The 22,136-nt window shown below is 35.8% G+C and overlaps 1 protein-coding gene across 1 annotated transcript; it reads left to right on the top strand.

Moving 5' to 3' along the window:
- The first annotated feature begins 10,620 nt into the window (after positions 1-10,620).
- On the top strand, positions 10,621-16,352 carry LOC113754092 (potassium transporter 6). Its single transcript, XM_027298422.1, has 8 exons — positions 10,621-11,051; positions 11,153-11,639; positions 11,738-11,791; positions 13,075-13,335; positions 13,448-13,500; positions 14,152-14,275; positions 14,368-14,622; positions 15,047-16,352. Exons 1-8 carry the CDS (start codon positions 11,013-11,015, stop codon positions 16,105-16,107), a joined length of 2,334 nt encoding a protein of 777 aa, XP_027154223.1. The 5' UTR covers positions 10,621-11,012; the 3' UTR covers positions 16,108-16,352.
- Positions 16,353-22,136: the final 5,784 nt, after the last annotated feature.

Below are 22,136 nucleotides of genomic sequence, written 5' to 3'. Positions count from 1 at the left end.
AGCACGCTGGGGCATGTCGTCAATAGTTCCATCTTTCTTATGTAGTAGTCAGGAAAACTAGATATACGCCTCAGGGTTCTGCATATAACTGCTGATTAGGCTAATAGATTTCTTTGGGCTTCTCTTTCGTGAATTACTTCCCATTCGAGTGCTTCTTCAAATATGCGAATACATGGGATCGTGCATGCATCATACATCCTTCAAAATCGTGAAGAGACCAAAATCTTAGATGGCAGCAGCACTAAAAAAGGTCACTGACATTCTCTAGCTGCTGCATTCGTAAGACCCCTTTTTTTTTTTTTTTGTGGGTATGGGGCTGGAGCGGTTTTCGTATTCGACTGAAATTTGTAACCCAAGTTGCTGAAGGAGTAAGTTAGCTCCATTAATGGTATGGGCTTTGCCAGACAGGGTGATTTCTTGAAGCATCATAATCCCGAATCAGTTTGTCCTCTTAGTATTGTGGCCATTGGGAAATAGCATCTATTCGTCGGTAGCCCACCATCATGAATTTTCTGAGAGAAGAGGGTCTATCAGCGGACAAAGAGACAAAGCAACTGGTCTTTATCATAAGATTGAACCACATCTGAGTGAATGTAGTCCACCACGTGTGATGCGCTTTTTGCTGGCATTGTTCATCGACTTCTTTTGGCGTCCGTGCAAGTAAAGAATGAACATTCCTGAGGCTAGTCACACAGCACCACCACTGCCCCATAAAAATTAGGTTGCTGTAATCTAATGCCATGCCGGCACGCAAATTTTAGGTAACAGCCAAGAATTTTTTTTTTTCTGCATTCATTCTAGTCGGCTGGCATTTGGACTTGTTCTCATTGTTTTTTCAGAAAAGCCACCTATTGTTTTGGACGTGCCTTCCATTTATTTCGGGTTCTCCTCCTTTTTTTATTTTTTTAAAACTAAATCACAAGTTAATTGATATTTAGCTGAAATACTTGCTTTCTCTTAGTCATCTTTACGTATAAGCAACATCAAGATTTACAATATCCGTCATTGTAGGTTTTGCGTTCTTTTTTAAGACGGAATTTAAATTCAAGACCTCTGATTCTTAATAATAACTCAACTTTACAGGTACCGAGTTTCTAACAACTGCTCATGAAAATACTTTTTCTAACATCTATCTATACTATATATCGTATAAGGGAGGAGAGGGCCTTTTTAGTGTAAATTGAAAGCTATTCTTCTTAAATTACACTTCATGTGTAACTACTCAGTATCATACTTCTTTCTAACTCTCTTGCTAAATAATAGCCTATTTCCACATTTTATTTATGTTACACATCGAGTGCGCGTTAAACACTAGTATCGATCGCGAATCTATCTTAAAAAATTATGTCATCACTTTTTTCCCAATTTTACCCTTACAAGATGGAGTGCTATGCAACGATCTCATGCTCTATGTGTACTTCCCATGTGTACATAATTGTTACCACCATATTTATCCACTAACTATAGTCATTCCAAGTCTTTCTATCAACTTCAATTTAAAAAATAAAAAGGCTAGAAAATCCTACTATTCTACAGATTAATTCCTTTACTCTAACTAATTTGCTATTTTATTTTATTTTTTTTCGTAAAATATGCACACACACATAAGTGTGCCTCACCAAGTACTTGTGTGTAAAAGGCCAGAAAGTCAGGATACATCATTTTTAACATGTTTGTAGCTAGAGCATGCATGACCAAATTTCTCTACTATAAACGTAAAGCGCATCTTGTTAGACATATTTTTTTATTGTCACAACCAAAAGAAACATTCCTATCCTTACCTATATATGAGCAGGCTTAAGCTAGCCGAACCCATCAATTCCATTATTAAAGTTAAGCATTCTTGTTTTATTATACTCACTTTTCTTTAACTATCACCAAACTTGTCTAAAAGCCGGATCATGGTATACCTAAAATTTTCTTGAAAAAGAGAGGTAGGGCAAAAGAAATTGCCAACAACGAAATGGAGGTCGACCAACGAAATGCCGGACCATCCCATAATTGTCCAATGTTTGGCCGCTGCACCAAGCATAGACTTTTGCCCTTTGGTGGCTCCAACGTTATACCTAACGATTGAATGGGATTGTTCACTTTTTATTTCAACCGGAGTAAGCACAAATGCAGTTCATAACATATTAACCAAGACGACTATTACATGATCTCTAATATTGCATGTTTATTTTTCCACAAAAAGGAAAAGTATAAATATATTTCTCGATGGGAAGGGGAAACACATTTCCAGTCCTTCTTTTCAGAGGAAGATGCTTTAAGATCTTCAAGGACAATGATTAAGTAGTTGGTAAATATAGCACATCACATAAGCTAGCATGGGCCAAATAATCTGTGATCCTCATGAAGAAAATAAAACTTGACTATAACTGCACTGCACCCTCTTATGTGGTCATGTCAATTACCAAACGTGCATGGCCAAAAGGAATGCTTCATGTTCCATGCTATTAATTATTGGCTATTTCCAAATTATGTGCACCACAAAGTCACCGGCCTTGCATAACAATAACACAGTCTTCACCTAATTATGTCTCTGTCATAACCAATAATGCATTGGATATCTTTTTCCGCCAATAGCTTAAGACCAGTTCTAAGCCACACTACCGTCTCTCTGTAGCCTTGAAAAGAAGAGAGTGATGAACACCATCATCATGCTCCCCAGAGACTTTGTTTAAACGTAACATTAATATATTCCAAGCAGAAGTGTAGAGGATACGAAATTTCCTATTATAGGGTTTTCTGGCATATCTCCAAATTTTCTTTGTATCACATTAAGTTAATTAGATAAGTCAATTAGAGATAAGCCCACTTGTGCATCTTCTGAGGATCAAAACTTGCACAATGCATGAAGTAGCAATGAGTGTGTTTGGATTGTAAATTATTTGAGATAATTTTGTGAAAAAATACTGTAGCATTTTTTTTGATGTGATGTATGTGAAATAAAAATATGTTGATGATGCAAGTAAGTCAATGTGTGTAAATAAGATGAAATAATGTGTAATCCAAACACACTCAATGTTTGAATTATGAAGGAATTGGGACAAATAGATGACGCGTTTTGAGAGAGAGAGAGAGAGAGAGGTGGGGAAAGAAGAGATAAAGATGGCCAAGGAAACGAACAATTTCCCTAATTGTCCTAAATTCAACAATAGAAGGAAAGCATTAAAGATGAAGAAAATATCCCATTATCTTATTCTTGGGGAAAAAAATGATGATATACATATATTGTCTCTTGTTTGGATGGGTATTATTTGCGAAAAATCATTTTCATGCATCATCAACCTCTCTTTAATTTATTTTTTTATTTTATAGACCTCGTGTCGTAAAAAGTTTTATAATAATAATTTTAAATAATCTGCTGTCCAAATCATAATAATATCAAAAAACACGGTGCATTACGATATGTTGGGGAGAGCCAGCCACGAATAGTAAAAAGCATCGGAAATCAGGAGCTTTATACTGTGCTACTACGTCGTTTTGCTCTTTCCGACGTGGGGTTAGTCAATTCTCAATCAATACTGATAAAAAGGAGTGATAAGCAGTCGAACCACATTTTTGTTTATAAAGTGAAAAGAGCTGTCACAATCCACCGAGTAGTGAGAGCGCGTATAAAGTAGAGATAGGAAAGGAAGGTGCAAATTCTCAATCTTTTGTTTGCTGTAGACATTAATTTGACCTCCAGAAAGATATATTATGGTTACCCATAACGCGCCATTTTCCACCGCTGACTGTGGTTTCGTGCATCGCACCCCATCATTGGCGCGTCACATTTCCCTGAAGGTGGACCCTTGGCCTTTCCAGCAAAACTCGTCAACTTATAGCTTTATTTGCTTGTTGCATCCATATGGATGCGTACCACCTGCACCGCTTTCTTTTTAATTTTTTTTGTTCCTTTTCCTCCAGATGATTCTTGTCCTCGTCGTTGATAAATTTTCTCTTTTGGCTAACCAATAAACGATTGTTGAAAAAGTTGTGCGATTTCGAGTTGGTAATTCTGGGAAACCATAGATATTTTCCGAGTGACTTCGGTCTTAGACAACTCTCTTTAATTGGTTGATTTTAGAGGAAAGTGGAAATTAATTATATTATAGGCCTTGTTTGGATTACCTTACGTAGCAGATAGCAGTTGAATTTTCCTCCCTAATTAAACAATGACTTTGATCAATGTCTAATCGTTTTGATAAAATATTTCCCCCAAAAAAAAAAAAAGGTAAATACTCATTTTTATACTAAAGTTTAATCAGATACACGTCTTCTGTTTTATACTCATTTTTCTCCATCATCTTCAGAATTTCTTGAGCTGTCGTTTCTTCAGAATTCATACGCGGTAACTAAGAGAGAAAGTCGTTCTTATCTTTGCTTCACCAATTTCTGGCCACAATACCTCATTCACAAAGGAAAAATAAGAGGTTCTTCGGGTGGGTTTTTCCTTTTGAACGTCGCTTTCAATTCACGAAATAAAGAACTTAACTGAATCATGGGCCCTGCAAGAAAATTATCATGGAGTACCATCCTCTTGATTATATAACTATATGGATGGATACTTGTGTTCTCAAATTGGCCGCCCCACACTAGGAATCTGGGATCTTAAAATTTTACTTGCCTCTTTGATCATCTAACAATCCTTGTATACACAAATAATTATTTAATAGTAAGCAAAATAATAAGAAATACATATAGTTGGAAGAAGGATATGTTGGAAGTTGGAACTGGATAGTTTTCAAAGGTAATTTATCGCGAACATAAAATGACACAAAAAAGTTTACACCAATCCCTTTATTTTCGCATGAATGAGGAAATACTAGTTTATAACTTGGAATAATATGAGAAATCTCCCCTGAAATTTCTTTTAATATTACTTATCACCATCAAATTTTAAAATTATCACTTACTTTTCCTAATAATTGCAAAACGACTATATCAACCCTCTTTCGTACATAATTCACATATCAATAAATACAGCCCAAAAATTAAAGAAAAAGGAATCAAATGTCACTTTCTCTTCTTCTCCCTTTCTCCAACATTATTTGTTTGCTCATTTTTTCGGATGAATATGTGATTTTTTATTTGTAAATTGTAATAAATTGAATATTAATTGTCTTTTTCTTTTTGTGATTATGATAAGGTGAGGTATGATTTCTCTGTTTATCATGAGTTGACTTTCATAATGATTTAGTACAAGTTAAAGGTTTAGACCACCAATTGAGAAAAGGTTGGGAAAAAAATAATAAGAAATTAGTTTTAAGTATATAATTGCTGCTAATTTTTTTTTTTTATGGAGTATAACTTTGTGATGTGATGGTATAACTAGAGATCGCCTTTTAGGTGGTGCTTTTTTTGGTGGAGTAAACAAAGTGGTTTAGCAATATTTTTATTTAACAAAATGAGCAAAGGGGTTGTTTGGGATTTTTAATAATTTTGTTACACAAACAACAAAAATAATGAAGATAAGTGATATTTTTAAAATTTTAAATGTGTTAAGTGATATTTAGAGAAATCTCTCTGATATTATCCCCTATAACCTTGAATGGTAAGACAATTACAAAAGCAATAAAACGGCTGGCCGGATGTAATAGGTTGAGATATAGAATGGATGCCCGTTAAAATATGTCTTGAACAGGAGCAATCCTGCAGACTCGTTGAATATTACGTCACGCTCTTTTTGAACAATCAAGTACTCAACCCTCCCGGCTGGGCCGGGCCGGCCGGCTCCCAGACTAATAGCAGTAATTGAACATTGAATTAGCTAATTAAGGTAGGTTCCTATCATTCTATGTAGTCACATCACGCTTTGTTGGACGCGCACACATAAATAGACGAAAAACATTTTTTTTTTAACTCTTTGTTGAAACCAATAGATAGACGAAACGCATCTATAAATTCACATCCTGTATTAGATTGGAAATTTTAAAAAAAAATTTACGTTCGATTCTTTATATTTTATTGATTCTGAACATTGTCAAATAACTAATTACTAGCATTTTATGAAATTTTCAAACAAACTTGCATGGGGAAAAACAAATTCTCGAGTAGTGTTGTTGGCAAAAACTTGAAGCCTTGTTTGGACAGTGATTTTTCAAAGAAAAATTGTTATATTTTTCGTGAACACATTTCTCAATCACCTTTTTATCTCACATATATCAAATCGTTACAGTAATTTTTCTATAAAAAATCTAAAAAAATGCAATCAAAACACAACCTGAATCAATTCCATAGATCGAGTGGCTTAACATTTATTCATACCCTTCAAACATTAAATGCACAATAAAAAGAAACTAGGACTACTAGATCCAATAAATCAGTTCTATCCAAATTTTGGTCAAATGTAATTTATGTTCCGGTAGCTGATCATGCGAAGGTAATACTGTAGCGATTTGTGTAGCGAAGGTTGTGTTTGGATTGCATTTTTCGTCATTTTTCATAGAAAAATTACTGTAGCGATTTGATATATGTGAGGGAAGAAGGTGATAGGGAAATGTGATCATGGAAAACGATAATATTTTTCGACAGAAACAAGCAATCCAAACAAGGCATAAGTTGATGAAGAAAGAGGAGACAAATGTTGTTGGGGTGGTGAAAAAGAAAAAAGGGGCGAGGTCAATGGCTTGAGTCAGTTTTCACTTCATTAAAACAAGCCAGACAAGATTGATCGTATTACGTCATAGGTCCTCGAAAGTTGAAAGTTCCATGTTTGTGGGCTTATACCTTATCTATTGTTTCTATAATTGTGATACATACAAGTACCCCCTGCGTACGAGCTAACTTGTAAGAATACGTATCATGTCGGGGACCCTCTTTAAAACAAGGATGGTGAACTCATCATTCAAGAATGGAAAGTAAAATTGACAAGAAAAGAATGAATTGTCAATATTGCTATTAGTAGGAAACCACTCAGACTCTTTAGCATACATTGAAGAGAAAGCAAAGCACCAGCCTTTGGTGACTGGTGCCTCTCCCATGTGTGTGTATATATATATTGAAGAGAAAGCAAAGCACCATGTGTGTGTGTATATATATTTCCTTATTTTCATTGCATATTGAAAGTAAATGAAATTCTTTTACTATGTTACAAAACATCAAGTGTGACAATATCAATAGTTCTTCAAAAAAAAAAAAAGTGAAATATATTTGGATATCAAATTTTTTCAAAATAATATTTCGCTTGCATCATAAACACATTTCTCAACTAACTTTTTTATATTACTAACTATATTTTTATCTTACATACATCATATCACAAAAAATGTTATAGTAATTGTCTCAAATAATTATTTGAAATAATACTCTATCCAAACAAAGTAGTACTGTATTGTATTCCTTCTCTTTTCTCTTTTGTTTTCTTTTGATTTTTATCGAAAAAAAGTCTTCCTTTTAGCAAAGGTATTCATTCCATATCAGATTTAACAATAGAGACACTGGCAAAATGTAAACAGCGTACTCTAAATTTCTAATGCGAAGACGAGGCTACACATAGAGTTGAACTTTTCACTAACACATAATCAAGGGTTTGCCCATTTTTCATTTTAATTAAAGCTTTTACTTATTTACTTTTGCTATTCAGATTTTAGATTGAAACCAGTTTATCCAATGACATAATACATAATGGGGCTGCTGAAGATGGGGTGTTGTCCCTGGTTCGAGTCTCGCTGCCAGCAAGTTGCGGGGGCAGGGGATTAATTTGGGGGGTCCACTCCCTGCGGAAAACCTAACAAAAAAAAAAGACATAATACATAACTGACCTACATATTTCATATTAACACATAGTACTTATTTAGTACAGAAAGAGTATACAATCAATATATATGTTTTGACATAAATAGTTAACATTCATTGTATAGAATATAAGAGGATATGAGTAAGATTTTGAATTGATTATCTACCAACTCAAACTCAATTATTTACTTGATTGGTTGAACCCGATCACGTATGGTATGGCTGCTGATCGGGTCCTGTCCTTGATTTGCATGCCTTGAATTCATATATAAAATCCAAACTAACAAGTTAAGCGTGGAGTTTGATGTTGCCCCTTTGAAAGCCACTTAATAATTGTCTCAATGATTGTACTCCCTTTGGTCTTACAAAATTTGTTAGACAGTCGTGATCTACTTATTGTTTTTGATTAATCAAGTATTTTATCTTTTGTGACATTTCCCAGAATCTCCATTTGACTGTATAAGAAGGGAGGTGGAAGATACATGCATGAAGGCATCGAACACGCTAATGGAGAATAAAATATGGAGAAGAAGAACTTGTGCATACGCTTATTTCTTGATCGATAAAGCCCATATTGCTTTTGTATGTATAGATAAAATATATTGCTTCTATTGATCAATCAAGTTTATTGCTTTGTTGGTTACATACATATATAGATATATTAGGTCATCTAGCATTTATACTAAAGGGTGCATTTTTTTAAGGCCAAAGCTGATAAGCATTAATAAACTTGTAAAATATGTTTCGAACTAAAGTTGCACTACATACCTAACAAAACTATGGTCTTGTTTGGCAGATGAGTTTTTTAGATATTTGACTAAAACTTTACTATAATTTATTGTAGAATTTGTAGGAAAATTTTTGAAGTGTATAAATTTTTGAATATTTTGAAATGTATAGTTTAAAAACTTTGAAAATTTTTTTAAGATTACTGAAGTTAAAATTGTTAAAAAAATTATAATAGATAAACTTGGCCAAAAACTTGTCTGACAAAACGTGTCAGCTACATACCTAACTAAAGTATTAGTATACTGATAAAAATGTTGCACAAACGAAATAATGCAGCAAGTATACCAAATAGGTCGGCAGATCCTCACTGTACCGCATTTAAAGATTTAAATGCTAATTAATTATTCGAGTTACTTCGTGGAAGAGACCAACCCACATGAAAATAACTGGTCATTATGTTCATTGTTTATTTATTTTTATCTTGCGCAAAAGACCAGAGTCTGCCTTGGCATCTTGGGGGGGCCAATAATCCAAGCCTTATCTGTTGATTGAGGGTAACGTGCTGCACTTTTCCTGATATTAGAAGGAAAAAGGAAAAAAATTTAAAAAGGGAGAGGAAAGAAACACGAGGACGTGAAATAAGTTTCGGTATTATCATTTACATTTTAGAATTTCTTGTGAAAAACAAATTTTAATAAATTAAGGACGAGATTTGCCTGGTCTACGTAAAATTGCATTACACGTAGGATGTACGCGAGTCGAGTTACTCGTGAGTCACTCGGTCAATGGCTTGGGTTGAACTCGGTTTGACCGAGTTCGAACCGAATCTCGAGTTATTTGAATGTACTTTTGAGTCGAGTTTCGAGTCAGTATTTTAGGGCTTGTGGCTCGTTGAGCTACTCGTCGAGTCGGGATATATTTAAATAATATATATAATTTAAATAATATATATATTATAATTATAAAATGACCGTTATGAGTATAATTTATACTGAATTTACAATATACTCTTCTTTATAATAAAATTTCATAATGGCAGAATTGTACATTTTTCGAGTCGAGTCAAAAGGCTTGATTAGGCTCGGCTTGACTAAAGGTCGAATTTTATCGAGTCGAGTCTCGAGCTTAAAGAGATTTTCTCGAGTCAAGCCTCGAGTTACAATTTTTTAGGCTCGAGCTCGAGCCTAGTTACATAAGGGTCGAGTCGAGCTCGAGTATAGCAATACTCGAGCTCGATTTGGCTCGATTACATCCCTAATTACACGAACGCGAACTAACTAAGAATATAATCATCATTTAGAATCCATATGAAAAAGATTAACTACGGGTACATGACACGTAATATTTATATTCAAATATAAATTCTTTGTTTTAATCATGATAACATGTATTTAGACCGATTAGTGTAAAGAAATATCCATATTGTCAGTGTCAAAAAAAAAATTCAATTCAAAAGCCATAATTTCTTTACTAAAGTCTTTCCACGAAATGTAATTAAGCAAATCGTGTAACACGCGTCTCTCACCGTCCTACTGGTTTTTGTACTAGAAGTGTGATGTGAAAAGGAGACTTTAACCATTAGAATCAACTCTACCCATTGGCTTCTCTATCTTTTCTTTGTTGTTTTGGTTACCTCATTAAACTAGTCTTTCACATTTAATGCTTTTTTTTTTTTTTTACCATTTCATAACTTGTGGACAAGCACATTAATAGTTGCACTGTTATAAAAAAATGGTGTTTACTTTAGCGAGTAATAAAACAGCAAGCAACCTATCACTTTCCTGGCAACAAAGAGTCAACTAAATAAATCACACAGCATCCCTATCTCATCTCAACTTCTGCCTCTACATCTTGATTTATTCATATTAACTACCAAAACAACATTTCCTATTTCCGCTTGTTTTTTTTTTTATCTATCTATCCAATTTCCATCCGTCCATTCCACCATCTGATGATACCTGTATTGTCTGCTCTACTTGAATTCACTTCATGGTACACGTTGACGCTTGACACCCTCCACTTTCCCTCTCATGGGCCAAGCGGTCCGAGACTGAGATCATCCCTTGTATAAAATAAATAATAAGAAAACAAATATACATACCAAAAATAAAGAAATAACAAAAATTTACATGAAAAAAGACACAAACCATTGAAGTAAAAACTTGTAAAATCCCACGAACCAACAAGCAACCAAGCAAAGCAAACAACAAAGAGAAAACTCCTTTCAGCGTCAAATGCAAAATATTCTAAAATCTTGATGCTTTGATTCCAGTTTCTTTAAGAGCAGAAACACTTTTGCTTGTGGCTTTTCGTGCTTTCTACTTCCTTCGAGTTAAAATAGGGGGTTGTTCAACTGCTCTGTATCTTTGGAGTACATGGTCCTAATTAACTGAATAAAAAAATCCAGTCTTGGTGTTATACAATTTGGCGTGTGATATTGTGCGTGTCAGCGTGTGTTTATCGCTTGAAAGTTCCTTACTAGGGAGGGTATTTTGCCTTTGGCTAGCTACTGAGTAGTTTCTTTGCAGAAAATGGTTTTCTTGAAAATTTGAGGACTTATCATGGATCTGGAGACTGGGGTGTTTCAAAATCCTGTCAAGGTGAGTTCCTTCCAGTTAAAATTTGGATTTTTATTGGTTTTAAAGGGATCCCATTTGGATTTTTTGTGATTGGTTATTTGGGAATTTCTTTTTGGTTGCAGAAAGAGTCTTGGAGAATTGTTTTAACACTGGCTTATCAGAGTTTAGGTGTGGTTTATGGAGATTTAAGTACCTCACCATTGTATGTTTACAAGAGTACTTTTGCTGAAGATATTAAGCATTCAGAGACCAACGAAGAAATCTTTGGGGTTCTGTCTTTTGTGTTCTGGACACTGACTTTAGTTCCTTTGCTCAAGTATGTTTTCATTGTGCTCAAAGCTGATGATAACGGTGAAGGTGGCACATTTGCTCTGTATTCACTGCTATGCAGACATGCCAGAGTGAATGCATTGCCTAATTGTCAGTCGGCTGATGAAGAATTGTCAAGCTACAAGAAAGATATCATAAGTCCTGCCCCAACTACTTTTGGGGCAAGGCTGAAATCCACTCTTGAGAAGCATAGAGTGCTGCAGAGATTTTTGCTTGTATTGGCTCTAATTGGAGCTTGTATGGTGATTGGTGATGGTATTCTTACACCTGCTATTTCAGGTATTTTCTAATTTTAAGGTTCTTCCCCTACTTAATTTTGAGCGATTCTATTTTGTTGTATTTCTTCAAAGAGTTTACACGTATGTTCCTCTATGCAGTTTTTTCTGCAGTTTCTGGTGTTGAACTGGCCACTGCAAAAGAGCATCACAAGTGTAAGATTAATTCGTATTGCCTTAAATAATGTTTTTGGTGTCTAACTATTCATTTCTTCATTAAGATCCATCATTTTGAACTCTATCTTTTGTACGTCGAACGTATACTAAGACAAAAACTTCTGATCCTAGTCATAATTTTTGTTGAAATGAGTTCATTACAAATATCAACTGTCACCGAACTTGTGCCAGTTCTCTTTTCTCTTTTCATGCCCTCATTTTGAAAGGAGAAAGTAGTTTGAGAGAAACAGGATACCCTTGGGACTTCTGAAAATTAAGTGACAGGGAACCATCTGAAGTCTTTTATTGCAGCAGGAAAATATGAGTAAACTCTTAAGTACATGCTTATCAATGATATTTGAGAGAAACAGGATACCCTTAGGACTTCTGAAAATTAGTGACAGGGAACCAACTGAAGTCTTTTATTGCAGCAGGAAAATATCAGTAAACTATTAAGTACATGCATATCAATGATAAAATATTCTTCACAGGCGGAATGTGCAATTGCTTGGAGCGTATTAACACTAGGGTAAAAGTCACCCGTTAATAGGTAAAATCTGATGTTCACCTAGTTTTTTGGTACCTACTACCATTTGAGAAAGGTATGCCTGTGACCAGCATGTACTCAACTTGAACATATGCGATCTTAAGAGTTAGGAGCCTCACCATTAAGAAATGCCAAAACCTTTTACTAGTGGGTACCACACAGCCAAATATTCATTTGTGGTGGACAATACACTTTTAAGAGCTTCATGCGTTGAGTTTAAGTAGATGTGTGGTATTCTCAAATCATGAAAAGCTGGGAAGCATGGTTTCTGGTTGGGAATTAAAAACCATATTCATTTGATCGTTCCTTCGATGTTTGGTATTGACAATGCTGCAAAAAGTTGATCATAGTGACGGTTGAATTCTGTAGACTTCAAGGCCTTTGTAACATTTCCCATTAGGCATAGCTTAATGTTGCTGCAAATTCTGGAAGTGCTGGCACAGGCTTCCTTAAAGTACATTGAATATATGGAGCTTCATGGCATGGGCAAGATCAACAAACTCTTTTATTCGAGAGAGCATAATTTGGCCTGACAAAAGAGGATGATGTATTACCAAACAAGAATTTTGATGTCTTATGTTCCAGCCCTTTCTTAGTCAAGATTCTGTCTTTATGAGCTGAGTCGTGATACAGTCAAGATAATTGGTATTAATTTATCACTTAAAGCTAATGCATGTTCTTAAAATTCTTCATTAAGTGACATGGAAAACGACCTCCTAACTATGTCTTTTTGCAGATATAGAAGTTCCAGTTGCTTGTATCATACTGATAGGCTTGTTTGCCCTTCAACATTATGGCACCCACAGGGTCGGGTTCTTGTTTGCACCTGTGGTGATAACATGGCTTTTGTGCATCAGTTCCATTGGCTTGTATAATATCTTTTATTGGAACCCTCGGGTCTATCAAGCACTGTCTCCATATTACATGTACAAATTCCTGAAGAAAACCCAAAGAGGAGGTTGGATGTCATTGGGCGGGATTCTGCTGTGCATAACAGGCAAGTTTGTTGACTGATTTGTGTAGTTATTGCAATTTATTGTTGGTCCCTTTATGTTTTCTTTTCCTTTTCTTTTTCCTGTAATAACATAATACATTTGTCCTCGATTCAGGTTCAGAAGCTATGTTTGCTGATCTTGGACATTTTTCCCAGTTGTCAATACAGGTATACTGCTCTCATAGAATAGAAGATTTATAACTTCAAGGCACTCAGTTTATGGCAGCATAATTCTGTATAGGTTGGCTGCTTGGCTTAGACATTTACACATCAAAACCTTTCATAGTCTGTGGATTTTGACATTAAATATTTTTTTCTTCTTTTTGCTTCGGATGTCATAGTCATTGTGTAATTTCACTTTAGCATAGGTAGTCTTGCTTTCTTGTCGAGGATTCGCTTATATTGCCAAGTCTATAGAGGAGTCAACTTGAAGTAATTACACCTCATTTAGCTTTCTATATATGTCAACTGTGCTTTCATGTGCCAGGCTAAAGCATTGTGCATCTTCACTGTATAATCAATCATAAATTCTTGGTTGATGACGCATTCTTTGCTTTTATTACCCCTTCTCTACTATTAAAAGAGTAAGAATCTGCTGTCAGAAAATAGATATTGTTTGTAGATTCATTGGCTAAAATTTATGAAGCATTGGCTTTCTCATGATTATTCTCAATCTATTTGTTAGTTAGTTAATCAACTACTTCTTGGCTGCAATACATGTTGTAAGCAACAAAGCTAGTGAGTAAAATAGTCAAGTATAGATATTTTACCTTTGTGGTAAACTGCAGGATTGTTTAATAGAGGCTTGTGGTTTTGCAGATTGCTTTCACAACGATGGTGTATCCATCACTAATCCTTGCATACATGGGTCAGGCTGCTTATCTTTCTCAACATCATCGTATTCAGAATGACTACCACATTGGATTTTACGTTTCTGTACCAGGTATGTAGTCTGAGATCTTAAGACATGGCTGTCAATATCATAGAATTTCTACAGGCTAGTTAGCTCAATTATCCTCAAAATCTTCTTTTCAGAGAAATTAAGGTGGCCGGTACTGGTAATTGCCATACTTGCTGCAGTTGTTGGGAGCCAAGCTATTATAACAGGAACCTTTTCTATTATAAAACAATGTTCTGCTCTGGGTTGCTTTCCCCGAGTCAAAATAGTGCACACATCATCCAAAATACACGGGCAGATTTATATCCCAGAGATTAACTGGACCTTGATGCTATTATGCTTGGCTGTTACCATTGGGTTCAGAGACACCAAACGCTTGGGTAACGCTTCAGGTATGGCCATCAAAGAAACAAAAAATAATTGTGGCATACAACATTGCAAAAAATTCATCACTTGTGTTAGGTATGAAAGTTACTTCACGTTTTATGTTCATTATGCCAAAATTCTGGTTTAAGGTTGTTCTTGATGCAAGCCGTGCTTATTCTTTAGCTCCTTGCTCTTATCCTTCACAGAAAGCTGATGTCTTAGTCCTTGTGGTTGCTCACCCACCTTTTCTTCTTCCTACCCTTGTCTGATCATTGTGCTGTAAACTAGATAGTGCATGAGCTTCAGGTGTCTCTAGAATTTCGAGTTTCTATTATGCCTGTGTGCTGATTAAAGCAGTGATTGTTTACCCGCTAACTCAGAAACCCTGCATTTTTACTGAAAAGTTTCTCTTTTTCATTTTATGACACAGCTTTCTTTTGTTTAAATCAGGTTTGGCTGTTATAACTGTCATGCTCGTCACAACCTGTTTAATGTCTCTGGTTATCGTGTTATGCTGGCACCGGAATGTGATCCTTGCAATATGCTTTGTAGTGTTCTTTGGCACAGTTGAAGCGCTCTACTTCTCTGCTTCACTAATCAAGTTTTTGGAAGGAGCATGGGTACCCGTTGCCCTTTCATTCTTGTTCATGATAGTGATGTGTGTTTGGCACTATGGCACACTCAAGAAGTACGAGTTCGATGTTGAAAATAAGGTTTCTGTTGACTGGCTACTGAGCTTGGGTCCCAGCCTAGGTATTGTAAGGGTTCGTGGCATTGGCCTTATACACACGGAACTTGTATCTGGAATCCCAGCAATTTTCTCGCATTTTGTCACCAACCTTCCAGCTTTTCATCAGGTCCTGGTGTTTCTTTGTGTAAAATATGTCCCAATTCCTCATGTTAAACATGAAGAACGGTTCCTTGTGGGACACATTGGCCCAAAAGAGTATCGGATGTATAGGGTTATTGTCCGGTATGGTTATCGCGATGCTCACAAGGATGATCTGGTGTTTGAAAATGACCTTGTATGCAGCATTGCTGAGTTCATACGGACTGGAAAGTCCAGTCTAAATTGCACAGACGACGATGTGACAAAGGAATGTGACGAAATGGCTGTGGTTGGAACCCCTTCAACTCATTTAGACGGGATCCACTTGCGGTTCGATGAATCCGAGAACACTTCCTTAGCTGGCACATCGGAGCCTAGGGAAATAAGATCTCCACCAGTCACCAAGCTGAGGAAAAAGGTAAGGTTCGTTATACCCGAGAGCCCGAAGATCGACAGCAGTGCACGTGAGGAGTTGAGAGAACTTATGGAAGCTAGGGAAGCTGGGATAGCTTACATACTGGGGCACTCGTACGTGAAAACAAAACAAGGATCTAGCTTAATCAAGAAACTAGCAATAAACTACGGCTATGATTTCTTGAGGAAAAACTGCAGATCCCCTACCTATGCATTTACTGTGCCTCATGCATCAACTCTGGAGGTGGGAATGGTTTACCACATCTGATTTTGGATGGTAGAGGACAGTGATGCATCTTGTAAATGTGTTTGTAAGTGTTATAGAAGAAAATCAAAGAAACGAGTTGTTTTAACATGAAACTTGCGGAGTTGCGTTTGCCCGGAGGTTAGGTTGTTGTTTCGAGTAATATTTGTTTCATCATAAAAGAAGGCCAGGACGAGTACAGTTGGAGCCACCTTCGGTCGGCCTTCATGGATCCATTTGAAAATATAATGCAGCAAAGTTTTTGTCCAGGCCGTGACTTATCAAAGCCTCTTTAATGGAAGGCTATGTCTGCAGCCAAAATCATGAATCTTGAAGATAAAACCAGCAACGCAATTAAGATATCTGTAATTGTATAGAAACAGGAAAAGGGCGAGAGAAAATATTAAAACGTGACTGGTGGAGGATGCGAGTCAAAGCATGAGAGTTTAAAATTCTTTCTCTGGGCCACAACCAATTCGATTGGCCTCGTCTTTCCTTCCCCGGTCAAATGTTTTTGGAGCTGGAAAGGGAGGCTAAAGCGCTGAGAGACACCTCATAGCGGGCTGCCTAGCCTGGTACGGCAACTTTTCCAAATTGTTGGAAAGAACGTGGGTGCTTCATCCATCCATGTCTTCTAGCTCCCAACCACACTTAGTCAAAAATTGAGGTCCCTTTGGCAAAATATTGACCCACTCACGAATGTTACGGGTTGTATTCTAAGGCAGCCAGCTTTTTACGGTGAATAGACAATCCATTGGGAAGTCTCCATCTTTCCCATCTTTTATGTGATGGAAAGTCATTAGGGGTTGGGTCCAATAACAAAATCCAATCGTCTGTAAAAGAGCCCAATAGTGCAAACGTGTTCACTTATTGGAGTAACCTAGTCCTGTTTAAAAGTGAAAAGCTAGGTGCGGTCCAGAGTCCAGACCTTGCCCATCGCTCTTAATATACACTTTTTTCAGGTGACATTTGCGCATCGCTCCTAATATTTTCCTATTGAGGTTAAATATTTACCTAACATTTTTAAAGTAATTGAAGAAACCAAGACATCCAATTTTGATCCAAAAGCTTAAATTGTTAAATCCTGGGTTCTTATTTACATATTAATCATTTTTTTTTGTCATTTCTCGAACCAATACGGAACACAATTCTTTTATTCATAAATCTAATAATCTCCCTTTCATGAATAAACCCTTACATTGAATCCAAATTTACAAATTCATTTTCAAACCATGGATCCACTTTTCTTCAACATCTATACTGGATTTTGAACCCTTGCCAAACCCACGGCACACTTGATCCAACACCAACCAAACTCCTTGATATCTTGATCCATCACCAAGAAGAGAATTTCATTGGCTAATTCCGTGAAAAACCCACTTGCCATTGAGTAGTCCAAACACAAAGAATTTTACAAGTCCAACTTTGAGAAGAATCCACTTATCAATAAATAGTCCAAACTCGCAATTAGAAGTTCTAATACCACTTGTTAAAGAGAAACATTCTTAGAGAGCTCATTAAAAAGACCCAATATGTAAGTTAAGAATCCAATTTTGACTCAAAAGTTTATCGAGTTTTCGATCCTTTTTTACATATTAAATACTCTTTTCTCTGTCTCGTGAGCCAATGTGAAACACAATTCTTTTACTAACAAAATTCAATTGAACATGGATGAATGTAGGAAATAATCAAGCATAATTCGGGGGGAGGGGTGGTTGGTGGTTTGTAATAGCTGTTCGATACAATGTGGATTGCTTTGGTCAAATAAATCAAATGATTTTGTATTCAGTTATGCATTTCTTTGAAATTGTGGTATGTTAAAGATAGTTGCATTTGCCCCATTGAGATGCAAGAGTCCCATATTATAAAACCAGACATGAGTTCTCGCATGCAAGCTTTGGATTAGCTGGATTTTGGACCGTCATAAAACCCTTGTCTGTCTCTCACATGGTTTCGCTTAATGTTTGACCTGCAGTCGACCCACCGTTGGTTAGAAATGCAGGAGAGTTTCAGCATCCAACCCAAAAAGGAAAAAAAGAGAGAGAGAGAGAGAGAGAGAGAGAGAAAGTGATAAATATAATATATATATATATAGAGAGAGAGAGAGAGAATCAGGAATTGCCTGGCCCTTTGCCGACTGAAATTCTGGCGAGCTTATCTTCATTTTCTTGATCAGGCAAGGATAAAGAAATTGAATGTGGATTCTCTCCGATGTGGAAAATGAAAAGTCAACAAAATCGGCTCCATCTACTTATGTGCAGCATCAACCATTTTCCGCCCATGGCAAAGGCAAAGCTTTCCTTGTTCGCAAGTATCATTCACATGGCATGTTATCATTCATGAATGCAGGCATGGACTGTGCCGTCTAATGAAACTTTAAATTCAAGTCTGAGAATTTTGCCAGAAAAATTCATGCTGCAAGAGTCATGAGTTTATGAAAACAGGCTAATATATTTAAGGGATAATTTCAGAAACATCCCCTGAGATTTCTGACTATGACAAATAGCTCTCCTCTAATTTAAAAAATTACACCTACCTTCGCTAATATTAGCATTTCAATAACAATATAGATCCACTATACTAAATTTGTCCTCAACAACCCTAGAATACCCTCTTTGTTAGTTAGACGGGTCAAAACTTGCTCATGAATTTCTTCCACATTGCAACTACTGCAATCGACATAACCACTACCCTAACAAAATCAATAAGCTACTTCAACTTAATCCCCGTATTCTCACAATTTTGAAAGCCCAACTTTGCCGCCCTAAAGCTTCTTGTGCAAATCAATAATGACAATTAACATTTGCATTCAACCTAATGTTTATCCTCAATTTTTTGTTTTTTTTTTTTTGCCTAAATCTAGTGTCTAAATTGACCAATGTCATTATCCAAATTCAATTTAAATGGATGCAATCTTGTTGATGCTAAAATAATCTAACCTATCAAAAATACCAACATGGAGCAACCAAAAGCAACATTAGAGACTACATTCTATGTCTTTAGGCAAATTTGATTATAGTTTTTATATCCCAAAATTCTTTTTTTTTTTTGTTGCACAATTAGAATCATAGTGTAATCTTTCTTAACCCATGTTTCTTTTTTAGCCATCATTTTGATTTTCTTGTTAATACTCTGTATTACCGCCATCCTTTTCATTTTCATTTAGTTTGATAACAAATATGCTTCGACAACTTATCATTTAGCAATTTCAATTCAACAATACTTACAAAAAAAGAAAATAAAAAAAAAGATAGAGGATCTATTTCCATAAAAATGAGGATTCGGGATGTATTAGATGGTTGTATAGATGGCTACTGTGAAAAAAGAGTGGATTATGAAATGCAGGAGAGAGGATCGAAGAGAAAGAATAAGAGTTTGTTTTGTGTGGTAATCGTTGTTTTAAAATAAAAAATTAGTTTTGGTTGTAGGTTTGTTTAGGAATTATCTATAAGTGAAGGATATTACAATCATTTTACTACAAAAAGGGAGGTTAGTGTAATTAGTCAAAACTGAAGAGAGGTGAGTGAAATTATCAGAAACCTTAGGGGACATTTCTAAAATTATCCCTATATTTGATAATCTTGGTGGATTTTGTTAGTGTTTTGGAGAAGAGTATACGATGATGAATGATCCGACCTAACCTTCTTAAATTCTTCCCTTAGAATCGCTACAAGATACTTTTTGTGTTTGAATTATTTATCACTTGCTCAACTCTTCTTAGTAAGAAACCCTTTGTGGGGATTCTGTGCCAAATAGAAGAAAACGGAAAGAAAGATAAAGACCCTTCGCGGGGACCTTCAAGTTTTCTGCTTCCTTTCTTTTGGCACAACATTTCAATTTCAAGAACGCTAAACATATTTACCCTTTTACTCTTAGACCATATAAGACCTGTGGGGGCTTTTTTTTTTTCAAAAAAAAAATGGATAGAACTCAATTTAACAAGGACTTGCTCGTCGTCGAATGAAATCACATAATAATCTTATATGTAAATTCCCGCGCATGAGATTATTTGTATGTAAACTCTATCCGTCTCTCAATATTTCTGGAGGAATGGAATCATGGATCTTTTTTTTCATGCAATGTTTACTGAAACCAGGTACCATAACCAAATGCACCACGGTGTGAAAGCAGACTAGTCAAGCTAGCATAAAGGAATGATGAACTATCAATCACTTTCCATACGTTCTAATGTCGATTTCAAGCAAGTGCACTAACAATGCAACAATAATATGTCTGATAATTGATTCGACTGAAAAAAGAAGTCAACCAGACAAAGATGATGGAGAAATTATGAAAGTTTCTACCCCTCTCTCTCTCTCTTCTTTTCCTAATTCTTATGTTAGTCGACATGCTCCACACTTTGTTTCATGCATGATGGTGTCCGTGACAGTCAACATACCAAGCATGTCATTTCTCATTGCAACTAAGCTTATGTTTCCTTCCATCACTCAGAACTTGAAGTGAATTAAGACTCAAGAATTATCCAAAAAAAAGAAAATTAAGACTTAAATATCAGACGCTTCATAACAATGTACATGGTTGAATCTTTGCCGGTAGTTGGCCTCACAAAATTATATCATTTAGGACATATTCTCAACTGATTCTGATTTTTTTTTTTTTTTTGAAAAAAAGTCACAATCCAAATTAAATAAGTAGGAACCTTGTAACTTGAAATAAATAAACAGTTGAAAACATCACACGATCGACTGACTTTCAAAGACAGAAGTTCAAAAAAATCAATTGAGAAAAAAACCCTTAAATTAGGGCATTGATCGAATATTAGTCTTATATATAGAATGAGACAGGCACAACGAGGCTCTGAATATCCTCCCTTTCCCTAACATTTTAAAATTATTTGCTTCCCTTTTGGAAACTAGATACCTTTAAGGGAAACGCTAATTAAGAAAAATTAATAGCTCCTTCAAAGTTATGCCCCTTCAAAGTTTCTGTGAAGTATTTGTAGAGATAATTCCTAATTATTTCCTTCTCGCTTCTCATCCCGGCTTTTGTTCCTGAACTAGTCATTGATGCTATAACGTGAAATAGACAGTTTGTCTCTAAGTTTTGATCAATAAGTCTCATTCCTTTTCCACAAAAATAAAAGAGCAAGAACAAAAAAAATTGGAGGGGAATATACTTTTCTAAAAGAAAGAATACTAGAGTAAGGTAAGGCATTATAATTGACTTTTGGTCATCAAGACATTATTAGGTGAATGAGGGACAAAAAGACAAAGTGATGAAAGAACGCGAGAGATAATGTAAAATATAGTGAAAAAATAAAAAAAAGAGTGTTTGAAAGCTACGTTTGGAAATCGGAACATTCCAATGTTTTAAAAAAGAGTGGGCCCGTTTGTTGGTTTTGGATAGAGACGAAGCCCAATCCTATGACCATCCTTCCATCAGCCCACACGCCACCTTCTAAGAAGCTGCCGCGAAATGCGGCGTTTGTGGATAATGTCGGCCCCACCAAATATACGCACTGCATCTGACCTATTTGCATCCCTTCTTCTTATTTCAGATTTAGATTTGGATTCTGCACCAACTCACACTTTTTTTTTTTTGTTTTATTTGGCTATGTTTGCAGTGGCGTGGACCAAAGCATAGGTCAGGGTTCATATCTCCGTCCTCTGCACCTGCAGTAAAATTCAATTTCTACCCCCTGCATCTGCAGTAAATTTCAAAAGAGTGCAGAATTCTGGGGTTTAAACCTCTTCGCTTTACATTGCACTTAATCTAAAAAGTGTGTAGATATAGAGACGTGAATCACTCCAGTTCCCTTTGATCAAGTTGGATTCCTCCCAAGAGTAGGAGTAACGTAAGAGTTGACAATTTACTAGAGAGAGAGACAGAGCTATGTTATGAATATTTTGTTAGGGTGGTTATCTAAATTTAACCATTGGTGAAAACCATCACCTATTGAACCCAAGATCTATATGGCGATTATTAAGAAATAAATTAACAAGAAAATTGCGGAAGCGTACCTGAATCCATATTGATAAACTTGATACTTGAATCCCTAGAGATTTGGGGTGGCCTTCCAGGTCAACAGGTAT

This window comes from Coffea eugenioides, chromosome 11, assembly GCF_003713205.1.
Source record: "Coffea eugenioides isolate CCC68of chromosome 11, Ceug_1.0, whole genome shotgun sequence".
In the NCBI taxonomy this organism is placed as follows: domain Eukaryota; kingdom Viridiplantae; phylum Streptophyta; class Magnoliopsida; order Gentianales; family Rubiaceae; genus Coffea; species Coffea eugenioides.
The sequence above is the reverse complement of the archived record's forward strand: the minus strand, read 5'-3'. Positions and strand labels throughout refer to the sequence as shown.

Bases quoted from the DNA above. Each gene is read 5' to 3' on its own strand.
- LOC113754092 (XM_027298422.1), top strand. From the start codon at position 11,013: ATGGATCTGGAGACTGGGGTGTTTCAAAATCCTGTCAAG. The intron at 14,276-14,367 runs GTATGTAGTCTG...TCTTCTTTTCAG, and splicing joins ATTTTACGTTTCTGTACCAG to AGAAATTAAGGTGGCCGGTA. The intron at 14,623-15,046 runs GTATGGCCATCA...TGTTTAAATCAG, and splicing joins ACGCTTGGGTAACGCTTCAG to GTTTGGCTGTTATAACTGTC.